General features: G+C 42.5%; 2 protein-coding genes across 13 annotated transcripts in view; one reads left to right on the top strand and one right to left on the bottom strand.

The window, feature by feature from the left end:
* The window catches only part of PHKA2 (phosphorylase kinase regulatory subunit alpha 2), a 106,098-nt gene that overhangs the window by 24,038 nt on the left and 63,365 nt on the right, over positions 1-18,695 (bottom strand). For 8 of the 12 annotated variants that reach the window (XM_026714293.2, XM_026714291.2, XM_026714294.2 and 5 more), the window contains 3 exons: positions 17,552-17,605; positions 12,696-12,896; positions 8,264-10,058 (listed from right to left, as the gene is read on the bottom strand). In XM_026714293.2, coding sequence (XP_026570078.1) covers positions 9,885-10,058; positions 12,696-12,896; positions 17,552-17,605 — 429 coding nt within the window. In that variant the 3' untranslated portion in view covers positions 8,264-9,884. Of the gene's footprint in view, positions 1-8,263; positions 10,059-12,695; positions 12,897-17,551; positions 17,606-18,695 lie in introns of those variants that run through there. The other 4 variants (XR_003375342.2, XR_015744532.1, XR_015744533.1 and 1 more) reach the window with 1 other exon arrangement.
* On the top strand, positions 155-3,274 carry LOC148125104 (protein NYNRIN-like). Its single transcript, XM_087938149.1, is given in 3 exon segments — positions 155-481; positions 604-1,161; positions 1,163-3,274. Coding segments are annotated over 3 exon segments (2,997 nt in total).

The raw sequence follows: 18,695 nt of genomic DNA, 5'->3' as shown, positions 1-18,695 counted from the left end.
AACCATTAATATACAGGGGGCAACAGGAAACACACTGCAGCGTCCCTTTCTAGAACCCCTTGAGTGTACCTTAAAGGGACAAGCCATAACACACCAGTTCGTTTATATGCCTGATTGCCCTGTCCCGTTGTTGGGGAGGGACCTACTCTGTAAGATGCGGGCACAGTTATCCTTCAATGAGGACGGTTCCATGAATTTGGGGTATGGAAGGGTAACCCTGTCCGTGCCTCTGGAAGAATCCTGGCGGCTTATGGTAGCTAAGGATCTCGGGTGTGCTGACGAAGAGAAGTGGAGGCAGTTCGAAGTTCCTCATTTGTGGGCAGAAGATAACCCCCCCGGCTTTGCGGCACACCATCCGCCTATCTTAATTGAGGAGGTGCCGTTGAAGGCGCCTGTGAGGATCCAACAAAGGGCGTACCCCCGCCACATCATGCAAGCTATCCAGGACATTATTGACTTATATTTGGAACATCATATCCTGGTACCCACCTACACATACCAGCCCCGGATGTAGTGTTGCAGTATGTGGATGATTTGTTGGTGACGGGCCACACCGAAGATGCTTGCTGGAACAACACGAGTGAATTGCTTTCACTCTTACAGGATCTAGGTTATAAGGCCTATAGAAAGAAAGCACAATTAGTCCTACAAAAGGTTAGATATTCGGGCTATGATATCGAGCAAGGGAAGAGAACGTTGGCCCATGAGCGGAAGGAGGCTATATGTCAACTTCCTGTACCAACAAACAGGAGAGAATTGCGAGGCTTCCTGGGTGCGGCTGGCTTTTGCCGCATCTGGATTCCCAATTTTAGTCTCATTGCAAAGCCTCTGTATGAGGCCACAAAAGGGGCTGACAGTGACCCGCTCCCCTGGACTAAGGAAGAGGAGGCTAGTTTTCAGTCCCTTAAACAAGCCCTCCTGCAGGCTCCTAACTTAGGCCTCCCAGATCTGGAAAAACCATTTCAGTTGTTTGTTGACACTAAGCGAAATGTTGCTGTGGGAGTCCTCACCCAGATGATTGGCGCATGGCACCGTCCGGTAGCATATCTTTCCAAACAGCTTGATAACGTAGCTAAGGGGTGGCCGACTTGCCTTAAGGCGGTGGCTGGAACTGCTATTCCGACCCAGGAAGCCAACAAGTTGACCTTTGGCCAACATCTGGATATATACACCCCCCCATGCTCTTAAATCGGTCTTAGAAATGAAGGGCCACTTGTGGTTAACTAATCCCCGGATGCTTAAATATCAGGGGCTTCTTACCCATAACCCAATGATTACTCTCACCCAATCTACCACATTAAACCCGGCCACATTATTACCTGAACCTAACACAGAACTTGTGCACAGTTGTGTCCAGACTATTGAGGAGACATATGCGAGTCGTCCCGACATGAAAGATATACCTCTCCCTGCCCCAGATTATACCCTATTCACAGATGGTACAAGTTATCTACAGGAGGGAGTGAGGAAGGCAGGATATGCAGTAGTTACGCTGGATGAGGTGTGGGAAGCAGAGCCACTGCCCCCCGGGACAAGCGCACAACTAGCTGAGTTACATGCACTCACCCGAGCTTTAGAACTAGCAAAGGGATTAGCGGTAAATATATATACAGATTCCAAGTATGCTTTCCTCACAGTTCAGGTCCACGGGGCTTTGTATAAGGAAAGGGGACTCATAACTGCAGGGGGGAAGGAGATTAAATATGGCCCCCAGATATTACGCCTCCTGGAGAGTGTGTGGGCTCCAAGCAAAGTGGCAGTCATGCACTGCCGGGGCCACCAGAAAGTAGTCACAGATATACAAAAGGGGAATGAGTGTGCTGACAGATTCGCACGCGAAGCAGCCCTGGCAGATTTCGTCCCCATGGAAAGAAACCTTGCTATATGGGTGCCTGATACTCAACCCCAGCCCCATTACTCAGAGGAGGACAAGGGTCGATTAGAGGCGCTTGAAGCGCACCAAGAAGGCCAATGGTGGATCTTACCAGACAATAGGGTGTACATCCCCACTCACATGGCTTGGGATATTGTACGCCAGGTACATCAGCAACTGCACCTGGGAAAAACCGCCCTGACAAAGGCACTTAGGAGGGAGCTGTATATAGATAAAGTTAGCAGTATAGCGGCCAATGTTTGTGCGCGTTGCGAAATATGTGCAGCTAATAACCCCAGGCAAGGCCCGCAACCGCCTCCGGGCCACCAGCCCCGAGGATGTTACCCTTTTGATTCCTTGATGATTGATTTTACCGATATGCCTCGCTGTGGCCCATACAATGCACTGTTGGTTATTGTATGTACATACACAGGCTGGCCAGAGTGTGTACCCACGCGCACAAAAAAGGCCACCGAGGTTGCTAGAGCATTACTTCATGTTGTAATCCCAAGGTATGGGTTGCCCTCTCGGATCTCCTCAGACAATGGTCCAGAGTTTATTCACAAGGCAACACAGCAACTGGCGAAAGTGCTAGGTATTACTTGGAAGCTACACTGTAGTTTCCATGCCCCTTCTGGGGGCTGTGTAGAAAGAGTCAACCGGACAATTAAGGACAAATTGGCAAAAATATGCCAGGAGACTCATCTCAAGTGGACTGATGCTTTGAGCCTAACTCTGGTAGCAGTGCGTTGTGCGCCGCGTAAGGATATCTCGGTCTCCCCTTTCGAATTGCTATATGGTCGGGTCCCTAATTTGGTCAGGTTCAATATGCATGGCAATATTAATGTGTCTGATGCTATCAGGCTGCGGCAACTGGGGGCCCTTAATGAAATCATCAGTAACTTACAAGAATATGTCTTAACATGTAAACCTCATGTATTGGTGACCTCCCCACACAACATACATCCAGGGCAGGAGGTCTGGGTTAAGGATTGGAAGCGGGAAACATTGAGCCCTAAGTGGAAGGGGCCCTATACTGTGGTCATGTGTTCTCCCCTTGCCGTTAAGGTAGCTGAAATAAAATCGTGGATTCATTGGTCTCGGGTTAAACTGGCCGCACCTACCTGCTGGAAAGCTGAATCTCAACCTGGTGCTCCGCTCAGAGTGGTCTTGAAAAAGGTGAAGAGGACTCTCTCCCCTAGTGGTGACACACCGGAAGCTGTCCCTCTACCTACGGGAGACGAAGAGGAACTGCTCTCCCCTAGTGGCGACACACCGGAAGCTGTCCCTCTACCTACGGGAGGCGAAGAACACCAAATCTCCGCGAGTCTTACCCCGGAAGTGGACATACATCCCGCAGGTCTTCCTTGGCGGCTCAGGTCTCGGGCCAAGCTTCCATAAAACGTGGTGCTGGGAAAGGGGGGATCGGTAGGAAATGGAGTCTAACCAAAGGCTTAGGGAAACTGCTTGTATCCGTAGGGGCCTTATGCCATCTGTCTGGGTTGTGACCATTCTGCTGGTACTGAGTGTTGTGATTAATTCATTGTACCTATATTCGACACTGATGAAAGGAAAGGCGGCCCCTGACGAACCTCTACCCCTTGAGGAGGAAATAACAGAAGAGTGGTACTCACCAGACCCATTTGACGATGACCCCCCACCCGTCATAAATGTCAGGGACACCGAGCAATGTATCGATTGCTTCCTTGTACGCCATACAGGAAAGCATTTTATGTACACTAAAACTAGGCCCCCAGGCTGTTCTATTACCAATCTCCCACAATGCGAATATCAAGGGACGCGTTATTGGCAATGCATAAAAAATGATACAATAAGATGTTACTTTCTCCGTTCCCCTTGGGTCCCAGTTAATCATAACCGTTGCCCCGTACCCTTGGTCATGAGCTAGTGGTTCCCCAACAGGACCCTGCATGCGATAATTGTGTGAATGAACAAGGTATGCTAGTAGCATATATTGGGACCCCTCCTATGTGTATGGTTTTCAATATAACTTCCATCTGCTATCAAATGCTGCCTGTGAAACCTGGCCAATTACACAAAACACTCGTATTGAAATGCTCCGGACCCCGGGGGATATTGTGTTACACAGTGGTCCCATCAGATCAGTCTTCCGCCCTCTACCAGGGACAGAGGAGCGACACACACATGGAGTGCAAGGATGGTCAAGGGGGTCTCAGGTATAAGATAGGAAAACCTGTAACGTGCACAGACTTCAGTCCACCGCAATGTACGCATACCACTTGGAGTCCTCCCACCTCGTGCAACGGTACCAAGTACACCGGAATAATGAGGGTGGAGGTACCTGTAAACCGTTGCCAAGGTAGTCAGGGCCTTGTATGTTATGTGGACGACAAGGTAGTGCCCACTCCGTTCTGGAAAAATCCTAGGGAACATCCCACTCTGCCATCGCCCAGGAAACCCAGGCTACCTGGGCACCGGGGTCCGAACAGGGCAACAAAAGAGGCCCTCGCTAGATCACCCCAGAATCCCCTTGGTGCTGATCCTCTCTGCCCCAATAATTGCACTGTATGTCTGAAAACGGTATTAAGGGGAAGGGAAATCCGCACTACCCTAATATATCATACTCATTATACATGCACGCAGACCCCTACCCCCTGTTGCTACAATGGTACTTGGTATTCTATTTGCCCCCACAGGAATGAGTGTTATGATCCTAGAGTACAACCAGCTCAAACATGGCTGGTGGCTAGAAGTCAAGGAGATCAAAATGGCCCGGAAGTTGCTCAAACGAGAATTCTTACACCGAGTACTCCGGGTACTATCCTGTTTGATATCTGTAAAACGGCCCAGTGGCCCACCTCCTGTGGGACCACTCTGTCCTGGCATAGAACGTATTCCAAATCAGACGTTTATATTTGCCCATACCGATACCCTGGGGAAAATGACAAATGGGATTGCAGCAGCAATGTGGGTGAAAGATTCTGCCCGTATTGGGGATGTGTTCTCTGGGCCACCTATAAAAGCTCAGGAAAAGGGACAAATCTCTATGTCACACGGGCACTTCAATCGAATGATTGCACGATTTATAATTGCAATTGGGTCAATATTACTATACCTAACCCCCAAACATGGATCCATAAATATGGTCCAACCTTGGGAATCAGAATATATGCCCAGGGGACAGACCCAGGGGGCATTATCCATTTATCCATTGAGACTCGGAAATTTGCCTCCAAATCACACTCAAAATACTTCTCTGAATTCTGGCAGGAGGTTGACATAGAGTTTCAACCTTCACAGGAGGCACGCAACCTTTTCCTGGAACTAGCTTCCACTATAGCTCATACATTTAATGTTACTAAGATAGGAGATCAATGGCCATGGACAGCTCAGGAATAGAACTATTCCATACCCTATAACCTCACAGCAATGCCACCGCATCAGTCCCTCTCCCGGTGGGAATTGACCAACCCCATTGTTGCTCACTGGTGCCTAGCTAGCACACGAGGGACAGGCCCATTGATTGGGGAAACAATGTTTGGAGGTCCATGAATGGAATCGCTCCACAAAAGTATGGGATTATTGGCCTAACAGGACTAACCTTTTTTGGGCAGATCACTACTCTTTGGAAAATGCTACTGAAGCTCCCCCAACCTCCCGACACTGCAAAAACTGTTAAACGTCTGTCTGTATACTCTTAATTTCCTCAACCTCACTGGAAACCCTCCCTCATCTGCTATGTCTCGTCATTTCACTAAACCCTCTCTCCCCACTGCAAGACCACTTGTCTATTACAGGCAACTCCCAGATCCAGCTTGGAAGGGTCCTGCTGAACTCATCACCTGGGGGCGAGGCTACGCTGCGATTCAGTTACCTGAAAAGGTTCTCTGGATTCTTGGTCGCTGTGTGCGCCCTTGCCACACCTCCCCACCTGATCAGCCACAACCCAACACAGACCCTCTGGATCTCCACTGGCTGAAGCTCCATGATGAATAACTGCCTCTTCCTCCTCACTGCCTTATTTTCTTCCTTTTTTCTACAAACGTTGCCTGCAAACCCCCTCAACTTACACCAGCCAGTGAAACAAACTTGGACAATATATGATGCCTATGATCGCGTCTTATTCTCCATTAGCAACACCACTCACCCATACACCTGGTGGCCTACCCTCAAAGCTGACGTCGGACAGATATTGGTAGGCCTCACTGCCTACACTAGCACGACCGAGATACCCACACCTTCCCCGGGATTTGTCCATCGCTATCGATTTTATCTTTGCCCCGGACATAAGCAGACTCGCGAGAATATTCGCGTTTGCGGAGGCCCCGCAGACGCCTTCTGTGCCGCTTGGTCATCTCTCTCCACCGGTTCTATCTCCTGGCAGCCACCGATCAAAGACGATTACATCTTTGCCTTCCAAAATGGCTCTTGGCATCAGGCCACTTGCCCCTCAGGGGGCACATGGACTCCATGTAATCCCATGTATATCTTGTTTTCAGCGGGAGGGAAAAAACTTACTACACGGTGGGAGGCGGGTCTTACCTGGGGAATCCGGATCTATGCTGATGGGTACGACTATGGCAACACCTTTACCATAAAACTCGTAATTGAGCGGCCCCCTATTCAAGTAGGCCCCAATAGAAATATATCCCTGGTAGAATATCGTCCAGGCCACACAGTTCCCCAACCTTTGCTACGGTTAATAAACTCTAGCTACCTCCTCCTCAATGCCAGCAACCCTGCAATCACCAATGATTGTTGGCTGTGTCTTAATGCGGCCCCCCCTTATTATGAGGCCATCGGTAGCACCACCAATTTTACTGCCCAAAACTCACCTTCATCTTGTCGCTGGTCACAGGGTACTCAAACCATTGGTAACATCATAGGGACAGGATATTGCCTGGGAAACGTACCTAACACCACAAGTCATCATTGTAACCGGACTTATTTATGGCTTAATGGTGCTTCAAGAGCACTTTGGAATACTGGAGGGAATTTCACTGCTGTTTTTCAGAACTTGTATTTTGTTCCAGACAACAATTCATGGTGGGCCTGTGACACTGGCCTCACCGCTTGTGCCCACGGTCCCACCATCACCCAAAGGAATGGTTACTGTGTTCTTGTTTCGATAGTCCCAAAAATAACTTACCACTCCGCCCAAACTTTTCTGCAGGATAACACCAATTTTGCTCGCCCTAAAAGAGAGGTAGTCACCACCCTTACCCTTGCTGTATTGCTAGGACTAGGAGCTACAGGTGCTGCTACGGGAATTGCCAGTCTAGCAGTCAGTAATAGTCAATACCAAACTCTGCGTGCTGATATAGACAAAGACCTCGAACTTCTCGAACAGTCTATTTCTCACCTTAAAGCATCTCTTACATCCTTATCAGAAGTCGTTTTGCAGAATCGAAGGGGCCTTGATCTGTTGTTTTTAAAAGAAGGAGGGCTATGTGTAGCATTAAAAGAAGAATGTTGTTTCTATGCCGATCATACCGGCTTAGTACAAGACTCATTAGATAAACTAAGAGAACGGCTGGAAATACGCAAAAGGGAAAGGGAAGCAGGTAACTCTTGGTATCATAATATGTTTAATTTCTCCCCATGGCTCACAACACTTCTTTCTTCAATTGCCGGACCATTAATATGCTCCTATTGCTGTGCGCCATGGGCCCTTGTGTATTCGGGAAAATAATGCAATTTCTCAAAAAACGACTGGCCATTATTGATACTGAGATCACCAACATAAACATGCTTGTAAGAATAAGGTCCGAGAACAACACTCCAGCAGAAAAAAGGTCTCTACTGGCATTCACTTCGGACTCGGAGGAGGACGAAGATGAATACCCAGAAAAAGGAGACGGCCCTCGCATTCTAATGTGCCGGCAGGACTTGGACTCGGAGGAGGACTAGATCTTGCAGCACAAGGAAAGAGAGGTCTTAAAATAATAAAAACAGAGGAGATATTGCAATATCATGACACATCAGTAGGAAGTCACGTACACGAAAAACCCAATACACATATAGGGCGATATTGTGGAACAGCAACGTGCAAAGCGTGAATTGGCTGTAGCATAAGGTGTAGCCATATATGGCAACATTCCCTATTCCTGAATAACTTCCTCATGTGTAACTCAACCCTCCCCTGCTTGCTGCACAATAAAAGAGAGGTGCGTACTACCATCTGGGCTTCCTCTCACCGAAAGAAACCTTTGTGTCACTGTCATCCTTGCCACTAAGAGGAGCCCGCCCGGACAGTCTGCCCGGGTGCAGGTCATCAGCTGACTAACTCATCCCGGTAGCGGGACCCGCAACGCATCACCACCTATCTGAAATGGTATAATAGGAAGTTGGACTTCCAAGGTCTCTTCAAGCTCTGTTCTGAATGAAAAATTGAACTTGAAAACAATGTCAGTGGGTTCCATTCAGTTGGCTTCAGTTTTATTTACAAATTCAGCATAAATAAAAATAGTAAAACATTTCATTCTGAATTATGAATAGCAGTCCAAATGTTGCTTATGCCAGCTTGCTTTAAAGTGTAACTTTACTACATGAGACACTATTTAAAAATACAAAACTAACAGTGCAGTTATTTCAACACGTTCCTTGTACTTTAGCTAATAGTGGTAGTCTTATAAGTAATTACTTATTACTAACAATGAATTAGTATGTTCAGCAACTGTAAATTAGTTCATTTGACATTTTTCTTTGCTATTATTATATATGGAATTATAAAAGTCCCACAATGGTGGGAAATGTGTAAAGATCTGAAAAAAATGAGTGATCCAAATATTGTTTTGGACAGCAGGAACAGGCAAACGTATTCGGCAACACTTAATAGTTAAATAAACATTATATATAGCAGTAATTTAGTTGCTGGACTTTATTTTATGTATGTAAAGACCTGCCCATACTTGTAACAATTTTCTGGTGTTACTTTTATATCATATGCTACCTGCCAAGTGGCAAGGACTTTTCTGAGGCTTAATCTGAAATCTTCCTACACACACATGGAAGCTATCTGAGGAACAATTTAAACCATCTTGAAGATCTCCCTCCATACAAAAAATTGAAAACATGGCACTTTAATAGTTATCCTCCCAGTTTACAATATGTGAAGAAACAATCAGTAGAATCAGCCAAGCATTCCCAGAAAGCTGTTCGCTCTCTCTTCAAGATTTTCAGAAGTAGTTTGCCATTGCCTCCTTTGTGAGTGAGTGACCAGCCCAAGGTCACCCAGTAGGGTTCATGCCTAAGGCAGGACTAGTACTAATGATCTGCCAATAAACTTTAATAACCAATACATCTTAAAGCATACATTAGCTGTTCAGCTAATGATCAGATGGGGGCAGATGTTCTACCCGTTAGTTTGCTGGCTAGAAATGTTTTCTTTTTCACTGCATTACCTTATAGACTTCACTGCTTTAGTACTCTCAAACTGCTAAACATCCATTTTCGTCTTAATACTACTCCATGAAATATTTCCTATTAATTTCAGCTTAGATTCATGCTAGTTTTAATAGTACTCCCCCTCTTTATAAATGAAGAATAGGAGTAATTTTATTATGACAAATGAAGTGCTGATCACAATTATAATCTATTATTGTTATGCTTAAATTTAACCAACAATACAAAATTCAAAACCTGAAGCAGGTTTATATATGTCCGTGTGTGTGTGCACATGTGCACGTTAGAAAGCTACTTCTCTCTCTTGAAATTAAACTTAGCTTTTTTTCCCCCTGCACCTATAAGACAAGGGTTAATTGCAGGTACCTGAGTCCAAGATGATACAGACAATGCTCTGCAGGAGATATACATAGAATTTTGCCTTTGATCTTGCTCCCAGGCTGAGGCCTTATGTTAATAGTAAAATGATGCAGGTAATGTTGAGGTAGCATGAGGAGCTACAGGGCAGCCTTTCTCAGCAGTCTCCAGGATGTATTCAACTTCCAGAAGTCCTAGCCACTGAGGACTCAAAAAATTATGATTATAAGAAAAATCCTGTAGGAATGGATCTTGTATTTTGGACAGTTTACTGCATCAGGCAGCCTGTGCTTGGAAGAAATTCATGGAGATAACTGGCTACTGCCTTTGTTAGATAAGTCATGGTTCCATAAGCACCACTTGGAGCACTGTCATAGAAAAAGTAGCAGATACCTGTGCCTGCATCTTGTTCTAAGAAGCCATCAACTGCTCCGAGGGATTTCTGGAGAAAAAAGTGAAGAGAAAGAGGTATATAAATACAAAACAATCCTCACTTAAAGAATGGTCAAATAACCTAAAACATTATTTTTGAGAATAGGCATTCATCAGCTTTAATTTCCAAAAGGGGCTGCTCCTCAATCTTGAATAAGCTGCTGAGACCTATATGCAGGCAGATTTTATAAGGGTCAGTCATACTTTCCTTCCAATTCTACAGTATGTTGTCAATTGGGACTGGTGTCAAAGTCAATATGAGTTTCATCAAGTGCTGGAAGCCACTGCAAGGCAAAAGGTGAGTCATGCACTTTAAAATAGCAAGAGAGAATACTGCAGCAGGGTATTACTCAGTGAACACCAAGAATATAAGTAGAGTCCTCTAACCTCGAGGCAAATTTTATCAGCCAGCTGTACCTACAGGCTGTGTTACTTGCAGGCAGGCAGGAGAAAATAAAGAAAAGGATTATGTGACCCATGTCTCCATTGCCACTAACAGCACTAGTCCTAAATCCTATAAGAGTCTTTCTGCATTTCAGTCATTAAAATATATTCTTTCCACCCATTCCTGTGATTCAGCTACTAGTGTATATGCTCTTCCAAGTGACCAGATCTCTTGAAAGCATTAGCAAGGAATAAATAACACGGGGGCTTTATACCTGCATTGCCCAAGATAGCTGGACTTCTTCCTTAACTATATTTACCCCACTGGTCAGCACTAGGCAGGTACAAGGTTTTTGACTGGAGTGGCCACCTCTGCTTTGCCTTTTTTGCAACTAGTTGGTCATGAGTTTGCCTGGTGGTAATAGCAATTCACTGCCCAGTATTTAAAGCAGTGATTTTTAATTTTAATTTTTAAATTAAACTGATAATCTAATGCAGGACTGTCAAATTCAATTTCATTGGGGCCATATCAGGGTTGTGTTTGACCTTGGGGGGCTGAGGTGGGCATGGCCAGCTCAATGACACTTGTGCTGGGGGCGCCTGTGATGGCCTGAGCGCTCTGCCAGTGAAAACAGGCTCTCCTGAGTTCTGCCAGTGGATGCGGCCCTCCTGAGCTCTGTTTTCACTGGCAGAGGGTTGCAGGAGGCCCTGGTAGCCGAAAACAGAGCTTGGGAGCCTGTTTTCACTGGCAGAAGAACCGCAGGCCAGATCTAAGTATCCTATGGGCCGGATCCAGCCTCCGGACCTTGAGTTTGACACCCCTAGTGTGGAGGGGTAGTGGAGCAGAGAGCTAGTGTGGAGCAGAGAGCAGTGTGGTGGATAAGTGGTGAAGTTGATCGTTTCCCACTTGGAAGGTTGAGAGTTCAATCCTAGGCAGCAGCAGATATTTCTCTTTAAGGGTACAAATTATCTGCTGCACACTCCATGCAGGTGTCAGGAAGGGCATCCAGTCAGTAAATGCTCAGCTTCATTAATTCACCTGACTCTATCCCAAATTAAAGGATTACAAGGTCATAAAAAGAAAAAAAAATCTAGTGTAGAGCAGGTGGAATAACAGAGATAATACTGTAGAATATGACTGATAAGAAATTCATGTATTATTTGATTATAATAAAAATAGTCAGTGAAACTCAGGCTGAAGAATGAAGAAATAAATCTGCATACAGAGGTTTTGTTATTTTTTCAGAAATCACATCAATAGAAGGAAAGAGCCAAGAAATTAAGCCACAATCCATAAATTATTACAGGAAAAGAATTCAAACAGGGTTTACAGATCACAAAAACAAATTTATTTTGGAAAAGTTTAACCAGAAATAATTACAATGATCTGTTTAAGAGAGGGATGTATTTTTTCAATAGTCAATGGTGAATGGACTATAAATATGATCATAGAATCAGAATGCAAGAATAATTTAACTGAATAAGAGCTAAACGCAAAATTGAATGCAACATTTTCCTGAATATGAGAAATGGGGACCTGTGATACTGGGAGCATAAACAGCCCCCGAGACTTAATTTTGCAGCTGAAAAAACTTATTTAAGTTTGAACTGGCCAACAGTTGATGGCAGTTTCCTGTCATTTTGAAGTAGGAAATCTCAAAACAAACAAACAAATACATGGAAGCCCTAAAATAAGCTAGTCACAAATAAACTAGTCACAGAAGTCAGGGAGGTTTGCTCTATTATCTCTAAAGAATCCAGAGAAAAATTAAAAATCCCAATCACACATGTATGTCTGATTTGCCTATGATATTTTGTACCATCACCTGTTCTACTTAGGTGATTCCCACAAAACTCATTATATAATATAGATAAGTAGGAGCAAACAAACTGTTAAAGCTACAGGGATTTTTGATGTAATGCAGAGCCCAAATGTAGTTCCAAAGAAAGGGCTGATATTAAAAATTGCCATAATCAGATCCCTTCTGAAATATACAACCTATTAAGGACATTTGGCAATTGTTCTTTTAACTGTCTCATTAAATGTCTTACTTGAGAGAATGCAAGCAAGACAAGCAGTTGCCAATAAGTCGCCTTTCTGTAGATTGCCCTCAGAATTGGGCAAGGTATTAGCAGTGAACTAATAGGGTATATAAAAATGGGGACTCTCCTATGGACCTCCTACCCCAAAATCCCCCCAAATTCTACAGCCCACACTTTAAGAAGTCTCTTTAGGTAAGAGGAAATCCTCCATTACACCTACCTGTTCCTGAAGGAAGAGGTCATTTGCTATGTGCACAATCCGATCCACATGAATTATACCCCCAATACTGTTCACATCTATTTCTGACAATAGGGTCAGTACAAGGATGGCCTCCACTAATAACTGTCTGTATTCAGGCTGGGGCACATGGTTCAGCACTGATTCCACATGGACAGCAAACTTAATTTCACAAGCAGTCATCTATTAAGAAAATACGATATGGTAGGAAAAAGAAAGTAAGAATGACATGAATGACATCACCAAAACTTCTAAAATAACTTTTGAATGATGTCAGTGATACTAGTAGAATTGCACTTGAAAGTACCTTAGATTCCAGGAAGGAGACAAGTCAGTAAGGATAGATAATCTCCATCCCTTATATCCCAAGCATAAATTCCACTGATAGCAGAAGCCTAAGGATATACAGTATATTGTACTTTTCATGTTGAATAGGACTGTGTGTATGTGAACAGAAAGAAATACAAACACTATCTTTCTTGAGAAGAAAAAAACAGGGAAATTTTTGCATTCATAGAGCAGATTTGTATACAATTGCAACGTTCATTCTAGCAGCTTTCACTTACTGTACTTTAGATGGTGTGAGTGCTATATATAAATTTCTTGCAGTCTCAGGATAATTGAGAACTGGGTTTATATTAGAATGTGTTCTATAAAAACTTATGCAAGTGACTCTATTGCAACATCTCTTATACAAAAAGACACCAGGGGAGGAATTATGATGAATCAGTAAAATTTATTTTGGCGCATTTCTGTAAAAAAAATCAGAAATACTTAAAAAGAGGATTAAAATGAGGAGGAGAAAGGAGAAACAACTTCAAAATCAAATAAATTGAGAGTTTGTCAGAATACTGTCAGAATACTGACAGGTAACCACCTCATTATTGCACGCAAACCCAAGCAATCTAATTTGTATCAGAAAAATGTCAAAATGTCACATGGAATCATTTAGGCTTATTAGATTTGATTCCTATTATAGAACAAAATTGAATTCTGCCAAGTTCTGACAGGCCTGTTAAATTGATTCCAGAATTTTCAAATCTTCCCTAATTTATCATCACATTATAGTACCAAGACAGGAAAGATGCCAAAGCACATCACTGTTTTTAGTTCTTTTTCTGCAAGTGTACAAATAAACTAGCACCCTGGTAGATAATGGCTGGAAATTACCTTTGCCCCTTGATGGATTCCTGCTTCACCTAAATAAAGGGTGATTGCTTGGGGGGGGGGGAAAGGAAGCATGGAATATATCTTGTGTACATTGCTACTCTGTTTGGGAAAGAGGCAACAGACATCTGTGGATGAGGAAGGGTAGACAGATATAACCCTAGCAAGGAGCTGTTCCAGTGGTGGTATTCAGCTGGTTCGCACTGGATCGGGAGAACTGGTAGCAAGGATTTGGCGTGGGTCGCCAAACCGGTAGTAAGTTCTGGCTGGCCACGTCCCTAATCTGGTCATCCGATTGCTGCTGGCTTGCTTGCCCCACCCGCCTGATGCTTGCTCATCCCGCCCGCCTGACACTCGCTCCTTAAGGTATTTCTTTTTTTCCCCTCCCGACAATCAGCTGTTCATAGATCAGCTGTGCCAGGATTCCCCTTGCTGAGCCCCAGAGGAGCCTTCTGGGAGCAAAAACGCCCCCTCAGAGGCTCTTCTGAGGCCAGGAAGGTCCCAAAATGGAGCATGGAGGGGTGCTGCGAGCCCCTCCCATACTCTTTTTTTTCTTCCTGAGCTCCAGAGGACCCTTCTGGGAGCAAAAACGCCCCCCTAGAGGTTCCCTGAGGTCCAGAATGCCCCCAAAATGGGGAGGTGTGGCTGCAAAAATGCCAACAAAAAGAACCCCGTCCACCCAGTCATATGGCCATGCCCACCAAGCCACGCCCACAGAACCAGCAGTAAAAATTGTTTGAATCCCACCACTGAGCTGTTCACTTCTTTTTTTAAAAAAGAAGTTAAAATGGAGTTACAGAAGAAAAACTATAGAAACCATTTAAAATTGTAAACAGTGACATTGCACTTGGATATTCTTTAGCAGAGTCCTGTCTATTGCTTACAAAGCAAGAGTGGTATGCCCAGATATAATATTAATCTAGAAATCCTTGGTACTTCAAAAATATTTTTTAAAAGCAATGGACCATATTTTTTTCTTCTTTTTTTGTGCTAGTATTGTGAGAAATTTAAGAGTTCTTTAACTCATATGAATTAGTCTATTCTAGCTATAGATTAATTCTGTTTTCAAATCATAGAACATATTAAGTTCATTTTGGAAATAAATATAATATTTAAAGATTTGTTGTTATTAGTTGCGAAGTTGTGTCTGACCCATTGCAACCTCATGGACAACGTTCCTCCAGGCCTTCCTGTCCTCTATCATCCCCTGGAGTCCATTTAAGCTCATGCCGACTGCTTCAGTGACTTCATCCAGCCACCTCATTCTCTGCTGTCCTGATCTTCTTTTGCCTTCAATCATTCCCAGCATTAGGCTCTTCTCCAGTGAGTCCTTCCTTCTCATTAGGTGGCCAAAGTATTTATCTTCAGTAGCACTTTTACTGCATTGTCTTTTAAGATTTTGAATAGCTCAGCTGGAATACTATCTCCTACATTAGCTTTGTTGTTGCTCAGACTTCCTAAGGCCCTTCACATTTGACTTCACATTGCAGGATGTCTGGCCTGAGGTCTGTAACCCTCCACCCCACATCGTGATTATCAGGCATGTTAAGCTCATTCTTGTTTAGTTCTTCTGTGTAGTTTTGCCACCTCTTCTTAATCTCTTCTGTCTCTGCTAGGTCCTTGCCATTTGGGTCATTTATCATGCCCATCTTTACATGAAACATACCCTTCAAATCTCCAATTTTCTTGAAGAGATCTCTGCTCCTCCCTGTTCTATTGTTTTCTTCTACTTCTTTGCACCGTTCATTTAAGAAGGCATTCTTATCTGTCCTAGATATTCTCTGGAATTCTGCATTTAATTGGGTGTATCTTTATCTTTATCCCTTGCCTTCTTTTGGCTTCCTACTTTAGCATTCCAATCCCTGATGATAATAAGGACATCATTTTTGGTATTAATTCTAGAAGGTGTTGTAGGGCTTCATAAAACTGGTCAACTTCATCCTCTTCAGCAGCAGTGGTTGGAACATAGACTACTGTGGTGTTGAATGGTTTGCCTTGGATTCGAACTAAGATCATTCCATCATTTTGGGGATTGTATCCCAGTACTGCTTTTCCTACTCTTTGATTGATTATGAAGGCTACTCCATTTCTTCTGAGGGATTCTTGCCTGCAGTAGTATACCTGATAGTCATCTGAATTAAATTCACCCATTCCTGTCCATTTTAGATCACTGATTCCTAAGATGTCAATGTTCAGTTTTCTCTAATCGATGGACCACGTCCAGCTTGCATTGTTTCATGGATCTTACATTCCAGGTTCCCATGGAGTACAAGATAGTAAACTATATTCCTAACATAAAGAATTTGTATTTTATGTAGAACTTTGGCTCCATTGAGTATAGGGATTGGCAAAGTGGACAATTTAATATAAATGGAAGGATACTTATTTTCTTGACACTAAGGAAGTGACTCAGGATAACAGACTGTTGTATTTTTTTTTAAAAGCCTTTATCTTCTAAAAATGATTAGAGGAAGCAATATTTCCACACAAGCTTAAGGATTTTTAATTCTGCATTGATTCTAAATGAATACTACTGAATCTTCTTTTTTTCTTTAATTAATTTTTTTCCTTTTTTCTTTTTTTTAACATATATTATATTTTAATCCTCACAATATACATAGATTCTTCCTCACTGTTATATTTTCCTCTTTCCCGTGATGTTATAATGGCTTGTATTTTACTAGTATTAAAAAGGCTTCTATGACTCTAGACAATAACTAACTTTCCATTTTTCTTGCTAAAAACTGGACAAATAAATCTCATCATTAAAATTAGCATTTGCCACAAAGCCATAATTATGAGCTCTTGGCAAGAACTGAGCTCCCAAAAGCATACAGTTAGCAATGGATTCTGATTTTTTCTTCTGCCTCTTTTTTTTCTTCTCCTCTGATCTGATTCAAAACATGTGAAAGTTACAGACTGAAAGTTTCCCCAAATCCCTACAACCCAGGGTCCAGCACTGAAGCTTCAATCAACATCCAGTATGATGCTGTGTGAAGCTCATCTTCAGGTATTTCAGCCATCTGGAATCCTAGGACGGTTAGCCTTGACAGGGTGTAAACAACTCCAATCAGCAGCACAGTAATTCTTGAGAGCAAACCTCCCTTTCAGTTCACATGGGACTTCACCTCACCAGATCACTTCCCCAACCCAAATACCATGCTCCCCCTCCCCGTTACTATGGCAGCTGATAGCAAGCATGCAGCAAAGTCGAATCCCATGCTGGAGAGCCAGTTGACAGCAACTGTGTGGGAATAATTCTATCTAAATTAGTATGTCTAAGGTTGGATTCTAAATTTTAATTTATTTATTCACAATTTACTAGTTTCTGCTCAAGGATGAGCTGAATACAGTAACTCAAAAAAGAAATGTGGTTCTTTAGGTATATTGAGTGCCAATCTTAAAAAATTATCATGCTATCATTTCAAGAGACAGTTATTAGCATTCAATGTGCTTGGAACCAATTATTTTGTTCACTTGCCTTCCTAATCCAAAATATGTAAATAACAGACTGAGTAGGATTCAGAGATACCCACTTTTCAATATTAGCAAACCACTGCTATTAACTGCAAGCACCAATACTATCTGGCATTATTTCATTTTACCACACGCTATACTAGGCTTCCTTGTACCACATTGTCTCTATCATAAAATGAAATAGTTTCTCTTACCTCCCTTGTGGTTGAAGATGGAAGGACATACCCATCAATAGACAGTCCATGACACTGCAAAAACAACACTGCTTTACTATAAAAACAATAAAACAAGCTAGTATGTAAATTAATTACAGGAATTTGTTAAGATGGAGGTTGGTTTAAGGTCTTTCTAGTATTACTTAATGTCACCAGTGAATTTAACACTTATTCAGTATAACTTTCAAAGAAAACATTTTCATACCAGACTAGAAGGTGGACATCTCAATTCAGGGGTTTTTTTTTTGGAAGAGAGGTTTGCTATAAATTCTTCTGAAATATTTCTTGGATTTTTTAGCTTAGCCTACAGCTTTTGGGATTTTTGGTGGTCTGTAATCCAAGTGCTAGTGAGATTGGATCCTTTTGGGGAGGGGAAGGGAGTCAATCAAATTTAGCTAACTGCTACTATCTGATGTAACTAATACATTGAATCTGGAATTCTCCATGAAAAACATAATTTTTGGAACAGAAAACCAGCTTCTCTTTCTCTATGTCACACTTTGTCTATAAAACAATTTTTACATGCTCTTTATGGCACTAACAGTATTTTTTGCACGAATAATAAAATCATAAATATTTTAGTGGGATTATTTTTATAAAAGATTAGCAAGCACCAAATATTTTAGAACAGAAAGGGTAACCAGAATAAAAAGGAATATTTTCAGTTAATTCTGCTAAATAAGCAATTTTACCCTGAGAAGTTAGAATGTCAAACAAACAAATGCATATCATTTCATTTATTTCATTAATTTCTCATTAAGATACCTGCCATTTTAAGGAGCTTACTGCTGTCAACAAATTATTGCAAATAGGCTGATAATAGTGAAAAAAACATAAAGCCTGTGTCAACCTTCCACAATTCCATATGTCAAGTGGTTCTCCATTATGCTGAGGTATATTTCACTGCTCCTCCATTTATTGTAAAAAAAAAAGTTCTGACTCTCAATTTTTTACATTTAACATTAATTTGCATTTTTTAATGATCAAGATTTTTTAAAAATGTATGAAAGTGCTAGGGATCAAAGTAACTCTGGTGAGAACTATTTGAAATTGTGATTTGGTATATCTACAAATGCTTGGCTTGAATGAGTTCTATCTAGTTCACAGGAGGATGTACCATAAT

This window comes from Pseudonaja textilis, chromosome 8, assembly GCF_049901715.1.
Source record: "Pseudonaja textilis isolate UNSWEBS1 chromosome 8, rPseTex1.2, whole genome shotgun sequence".
Lineage (NCBI taxonomy): Eukaryota > Metazoa > Chordata > Lepidosauria > Squamata > Elapidae > Pseudonaja > Pseudonaja textilis.
The sequence above is the reverse complement of the archived record's forward strand: the minus strand, read 5'-3'. Positions and strand labels throughout refer to the sequence as shown.